The 7,285-nt window shown below is 35.7% G+C and overlaps 1 protein-coding gene across 1 annotated transcript in view; it reads left to right on the forward strand.

Annotated features, from left to right (window-relative positions):
* Window positions 1-5,799, forward strand: part of LOC309866631 (olfactory receptor 11H6-like) — a gene marked incomplete at both ends in the record, with an annotated part of 134,739 nt that extends 128,940 nt beyond the window's left edge. The window contains 1 exon segment of the mRNA XM_082734435.1: window positions 4,992-5,799. Coding sequence (XP_082590561.1) covers window positions 4,992-5,799 — 808 coding nt within the window.
* Between the last annotated feature and the right edge of the window lie 1,486 nt (window positions 5,800-7,285).

A 7,285-nucleotide genomic window follows, 5' to 3' on the forward strand; every position in this document is an offset into this window, starting at 1 on the left:
ATAAGCAAATGTTACTTCAAAAATGTATTAGAACTCTTAAAGTAGTTTGCTAGTTTCCCATTTGTGTTGCTCTGTGTAGGAGTTGGGGTCTGTAGGTAGAGAAAATTCCAGTAAATGAATGTGTTTCCAGTAAGTGACTATTTTCTTCAATGAAACTCAAGTGATATATTGCCTATTGCCCTGTTAATTTCTGTTATTTTTAGAGGATAAGAAAGAAGGAAATTTTATTCATGTTTTGCAGAATTTGAGGATTAGCCTCTCTGAACACAGTGAACTTTAACATAGCTTTATGAATGATACATATTTGACTTTAATGTCTAGTAAGTAATTTGCCTTTTCTATGCCTTGTTCAATGATGTTTTCTAATTGGTAGCACAATATTCTACTTTCAAGATATCTGTATTTTTTCTATTCTTTATTTTTAAGTTTTGGTGCTCACATTCCTGTCCTTATTTCAATCTGCAAAAAAATTTTTTATATGTTAAAGATGAGGATTTTTATGAATATCTTTAAAATTTATTTCCCTTTGAGGGACATCTAGGTGACTCAGTGGGTTAAACAACTGCCCTGGGCTCAGGTCAAGATCCCAGGGTTCTGGGATCCAGCCCTGAATCAGGCTCCCTGCTCAGTGGGGGGCCTCCTTCTCCCTCTGTCTCTTTGCCTGCCACTCTGCCTACCTGTGTGCTCTCTTTTTCTGACAAATAAATAAAATCTTTAAAAAATTCCTTTTGAAGAAAGACAGTATTTTACATATCAGTTTTTCAACTTGAAAATGTTTGTAAAAACCCATCCTCTCTCGTTTCATAAATATATGTAATAGGTATGTGAATATATGTGTGTCCATATATAAAATGAAATAGATTTAACTTTCATACATATTCAGCTACACTGGAGAAAGAGTTTATAAAAAGAGAAGGTAAATACAAAGTTGGGGGAGGAAGCAAGAGAAAGAAGAACTTGATTGGCTAGAAGGCTAGATTCCCAGCAGTTGTTTTATGAAATCTGGAGATGTATCACATGTGAATAAATTATAGACATGGAAAGAATTGCAAGGTATTCAAACATACATACACACATGCATACATATACTCGTAATAGAAAAAAGCCAAACAAAGCAATGAGAAATAGGTAGACACTAAGATGTTTAGAGACATTTCCACACACATAAAGAGATAGTAGAATAAATGAAAAAAAAACATGAAGAGGTAAAACCCGAAGTTGATGGCAGAAGTAATAGGAGATTATTGAGGGTTTACATGGGCTACAATTTTGTAACACTGTGTTACATACTAAATCCAGGGCCTCAGTCTGGGTTCTTATCTGTGATTACTTTGGAATTTAGATGAAATTACTGTTTTAGAAAAATTCTTCCTAAGTATGAGTCTGTTACTTTTCAAATTTCAAAGTTTGTTTTTAAGAAAAACCTTAAAATTATGTAATTCCTGGGGCACCTGGGTGGCTCAGTGGGTTAAAGCATCTGCCTTAAGCCCAGAGTCCTGGGATCAATCCCCACATCAGGCTCTCTGCTTAGCAGGGAGCATGCTTCCCCCTCTCTTTCTGCCTGCCTCTCTGCCTACTTATGATTTCTGTCTGTCAAATAAATAAATAAAATATTTTAAAAAGTATATAATTCCTTTAAAGAGTATGAATATATGTGAATTTATGATTAAGACTTTAGTACTATGGATTAATTTATTTTTTTCTTTATTTGCTCTTAATTTCCAAACTGTCCTATTTTATAGTTCATTTTTTTCCAACTTTATTGAGGTATAATTGACAAATAAAAATTGTATGTATTAAGGGTACAATGACATGATTTGATATGCATCATAAAATAATGGCCATAGTCAAACTAATTATCCATCACCTCCTGTAGTACTTTTACTTTGCTTCAGTTACAAGATGAGTGAGTTCTACAGATCTAATGTACAGCATGGTAGCAATAGTTAATAATAATAATTTGTATACTTGAAATCTGCTGTGTCTTCACAGCATTATTTACAGTTTAACATGCAAATATCTATGTAATTCCAAACCCAAACCAAAACAAAACAAAAAATATAAACTTTTCATTTTATTTATAGATAGTAGTAATTTTTACAAAGTAAGTGGTTTTCAAACTTGTTGATTTCAGGACTCCTCCAAATCTTAAAACTCATCAAATACCCCAAAGTGGTTTTGTTCATATGTTATAGCTATTCATATTTACCATTTAGAAATTAAAACAAAAAATAAAGTTTATACTAAACTCCTTTTAAAGTGGCAATAATAAAGTAATCACAGTACCATAAATGTCAATTTAAAGATAATTGTTTTGTCAGCATAAAAAATTAAAGGAAGGTATTGTGTTTTTAAACATTTTTAATAAATTTCTTTAATGTTTAAGAGAAAACAGTAGGATATTGTTTGGTTTTAATCACTAGACATTTGTTGTGAGATCGAAAATTTTGGTAGGAGATCACCCATCATGCAGTCTAGAAAACTCCATTCAGTAATCAAGAAAAAATAAGAGTGAATAAGGCAAATGATATCTTAGCATTATTATGAAATTACTTTTGACCTTAATGCCTTGAAAAATCTTCAAAGACCATCAGGAGTCCCTGAACATACTATGAGAACCACCATTTTCTAGACATCACTTTTGAGTCTTTGTCCTTTCCACATAAAATACCTGGGAGTTGAAGACTTACCCTCCATACCAATCATATGGTATTGAAGAACCTCACTGAATACTGCCCTTACTCTCTCATATTTAAATTAATGATGATTATAATGCTGACTGTTAGACAACCAACTTAAAGAAAGTGTCCTCAGATAGTATTTGTTATTAGAACTGAAATTTTTTAAATGGCATTTCCTTCCTATAGGGAGGATTATGAATAGGAAACATTCACACTTTTCTGGGCTGTCTTTGTTGACAAAAATTCAATGACTGTGATCTCTTTGACTTTCTGTGCAGCATCCTAAGTACAGAAATGCAGTGAACATTTAAAAAAATTATATACATGTGATTTTTTTTATTTTTTTAAATATTTATTTATTTATTTATTTATTTATTTATTTATTTATGTGACAGAGAGAGAGAGAGAGATCACAAGTAAGCAGAGAGGCAGGCAGAGAGAGAGAGAGGAAGGGAAGCAGGCCCCCTCCCCCCCGAGCAGAGAGCCCGATGCGGGACTTGATCCCAGGACCCTGAGATCATGACCTGAGCCGAAGGCAGCAGCTTAACCCACTGAGCCACCCAGGCGCCCCAACATGTGATTTTTTAAAATATTTTATTTATTTATTTGACATACAGAGATCACAAGCAGACAGAGAACCAGGCAGAGAGAGAGAAAGGGAAGCAGGCTCCCTGCTGAGCAGAGAGCCTGATGCGGGGCTCAATCCCAGAACCCTGGGATCATGACTCGAGCCAAAAGCAGAGGCTTTAACCCACTGAGTCACTGCACATAATATTACACTACATGTAATTATTTTAAGAGTGTATTTACTATTTTTACTGAAGGGAGCGATTGATATTTAAAACCGTTTATTTTTTCAGGTCTAATACTTTTATTTTTTTATTATGCCCAATTAGCCAACATATACTACATCATTAGTTTTTGATGGACTGTTCAACAACTCATCAGTTGCATGTAACACCCAGTGCTCATCACATCATGTACCCTCCTTGGTGCACCCCCCAACCACCTCCCTTCTGTTACCCTCAGTTGCTTTCCCAGAGTCCAAAATCTCTCATGGTTTGTCCCCTATCTGATTTCTTCCCATTCAGTTTTCCCTCCTTTCCCCTGTGGTCCTCTGCAGTATTCCTTATGTTCCATATATGAGTGAAACCATATGATAATTGTCTTTCTCTGTATGAATTATTTCACTTAGCATAATCCCCTCCAGTTCCATCCATGTCGGTGTAAATGATGGGTATTCATCCCTTCTGATGGCAGAGTAATATTCCATGGTATATATGGACCACATCTTCTTTATCCATTCATCTGTTGAAGGACAACTTGGCTCCTTCCAGTTTGTCTATTGTGGACATTGCTGCTATGAACATGGGGTACAGGTGCCCCTTCTTTTCACAACATCTGAATCTTTGGGGTAAATACATAATAGTGCAATTACTGGGTTGTAGTGTAGCTCTATTTTTAACATATAAGGAATCTCCATACTGTTTTCCAGAGTGGCTATACCAGCTCGCATTTCTACCAACAGTGTAAGAGCATTCCCCTTTCCCCACATCCATGCCAACACTTGTTGCTTCCTGTCAACTTTTTAATTTCTCATTTTAATGTTGACTTATAATCTATTCTAAAATAGATATGAGTGTTGCCCATAACCTAACAATAAAATTATGTATTAATTAATGAAACATTAATTATCTTGCATATAGTACTTAACAAATTGGATATTGTCTTCAAATCCACTTGACATATTTCTCTCACAAATAGAGCAAAGATTATGGAACATTATTATCTTAATATCTTTGTATGTTAAAAATGCTGAGTTATCTCTTAGCTGTATTAATTCAGTCTATTCATTAATTACTTGACCAAACTTTGTAGATATTTGAATATAGAATTGCTTATGGTCAATACCAAAAATTTTGATTGTAATACTCAGGATGACAGGCAAGTATCTGTTCACTTTATCTTTGTTATATCTAGAATGGGACTATGAATAGTTAAAAATGATGAAGATATTTCTCCATGAGTTATAATATTATTTTATTGACATGCAGAGTAGTGTAATCATAATCAATATACTTGCCTTAATAAGTAATACTAAAAGGTCGTTTATCTTATGGAAATTTGTTGTTTCTGCAGCATTACAAACAAATGAATATTCCAACATAAATAATTGCTCAAGCTCTGTGAGTGAATTCATTCTTTTGGGCTTCTCTTATACCGGTGAAATTCAGGTTTTCCTCTTTTCAGTCTTCTCTGGGACTTATATTCTGACACTAACTGGAAATCTATGCATTATCTGTGCTTGAGGTGGGACCATCGACTGCAAACTCCAATGTACATCCTGCTGGCCAATTTTTCTTTTCTGGAGATCTGGTTTATCACCTCCACTGTCCCTAATATGCTGGCCAGCTTACTCTCTGAGACCAGCACCATCTCCTTCTATGGCTGCTTCCTCCAATCCTACTTCTTCTTCTCCATGGGTACTACTGAGACCTTCTTCTTGTCTGCCATGGCCTTTGACAGGTACCTTGCTATCTGCAGGCCCCTGCACTACCCCACTGTCATGACTGTTCAGCGCTGCATCAGAATAGGAGCTGGGTGCTGGGTGTGTGGCTTCCTATACTTCCTCTTGCCTATGAACCTCATCTCTCAACTCCCATTTTGTTGTTGCAAGAAGATTGATCACTTCATGTGTGACCCAGATATCCTTATAAAGCTGTCCTGTGTGCCAGCTCCTGCTACTGAGATCATCTGTGCCATCTATAACTCAGTCCTCATTTTCTCCACCTTCCTTTTTATTACCAGCTCCTACTTCCTGGTGATTAGAGCTGTGCTGAGGGTCCCCTCAGTAGAAGGTCAGCATAAGGCCTTCTCCACCTGTGGCTCCCATCTGGCTGTGGTGTTCCTGTTCTATGGCTCTATCATGGTTGTATATGTAAGCCCAACAGCAGGCAATCCAGCTGAGATACAGAAGATTCTGAGTTTGTTCTATTCTGTTTTAACTCCTCTTTTCAACCCCTTGATCTATAGTTTCCGAAATAAGGAGATGAAGGTAGCTCTGAGAAAATTATTCAGGATTGTGAGATTTAGTCAGAGGCATGGAAGAAATCTTTGAAGTACTTTTGTTCACAACTGAAAAAAATGTATGTGAATAAATAATTAAAAGCCTGATATTCAGTTGTATAAATGGAATTAAGTATTTTGGGATTCAGGAATAGTCATTGTAATAGAATTTTTATAAATGTAACTGTATCCATCTCTTCATTTTTGTAAGGAAAATTATTAATAGTAAAATCTTTCAAATTCAAATAAAGATAAAAAAATCACTAATCTTTCTGACCCTTAGATTGAATACTAGTTAAAGTTTTGCTGGTAATATCACACACATTCATACATGCAGTCAATCTGACCTTTATTTTACCTTTATTGCTAAAATTTTCTCAAATGAGTCAAAAGTTATGTATGCTGAATTTAGATGATGAACATTTTGTCATGTATCTATTAGCCATTTGTATGTCTTCTTTGGAGAAGTATCAGTTTGTAGCTTCTGCCCATTTTTTGATGTGATTATCTGTTTTGTGTGTGTTGAGTTTGAGGAGTTCTTTATACATCCTGGATATCAGCCCTTTTTTTTAATGTCATTTGCAAGTATTTTCTCCATGTGTTGCCTCTTTGTTTTCTTCAGTGGGTTGCCTCTTTGTTTTGTTGACTGCTTCCTTTGCTATGCAGAAGCTTTTGATCTTGATGAAGTCCCAAAAGTTCATTTTTGGTTTTGTTTCCTTTGCCTTTGGAAACATATCTTGAAAGAAGTTGCTGTGGCCATTATCAAAGAGGTTAGTACCTATGTTCTCCTCTAGGATTTTGATAGATTCCTGACTCACATTGAGGTCTTTTATCCATTACTTTTCTTTTTTTTTTTTTAAGACTTTATTTATTTGTCAGACAGAGATCACAAGTAGACAGAGGCAGGCAGAGAGAGAGATGGGGAAGCAGGCTCCCTGTTGAGCAGAGAGCCTGATGCAAGGCTCAATCCCAGAACCCTGGGATCATTACCTGAGCCAAAGGCAAAGGCTTTAACCCACTGAGCCACGCAGGCACCCACTTTTATCCATTTTGAGTTTATCTTTGTGTATGATATAAGAGAATGGTCAAGTTTCATTCTTCTACACATAGCTGTCCAATTTTCCCAGAACCATTTATTGAAGAGACTGTCTTTTTTCCACTGTATATTTTTTCCTGCTTTGTCAAAGGTTATTTGACCATAGAGTTGAGGGTCCATATCTGGGCTCTATACTCTGTTCCACTGGTCTATGTGTCTGTTTTTGTGCCAGTGACATGCTGTCTTGGTGATCACAGCTTTGTAGTAAAGCTTGAAATCAGGCAACATGATACCCCCAGTTTTGTTTTTCTTTTTCAACATTTCCTTAGCAATTTGGGATCTCCTCTGGTTCCATACAAATTTTTGGATTATTTGTTCCAGCTCTTTGAAAAATGCTGGTGGCATTTTGATCAGGATGGCATTGAAAGTATAGATTTCTCTAAGCAGTATAGACATTTTAACAATGTTTATTCTTCTGATCCAAGAGCATGGAATGCTCTTC

This window comes from Mustela nivalis, assembly GCF_964662115.1.
Source record: "Mustela nivalis genome assembly, chromosome: 6".
Taxonomy (NCBI): Eukaryota; Metazoa; Chordata; class Mammalia; order Carnivora; family Mustelidae; genus Mustela; species Mustela nivalis.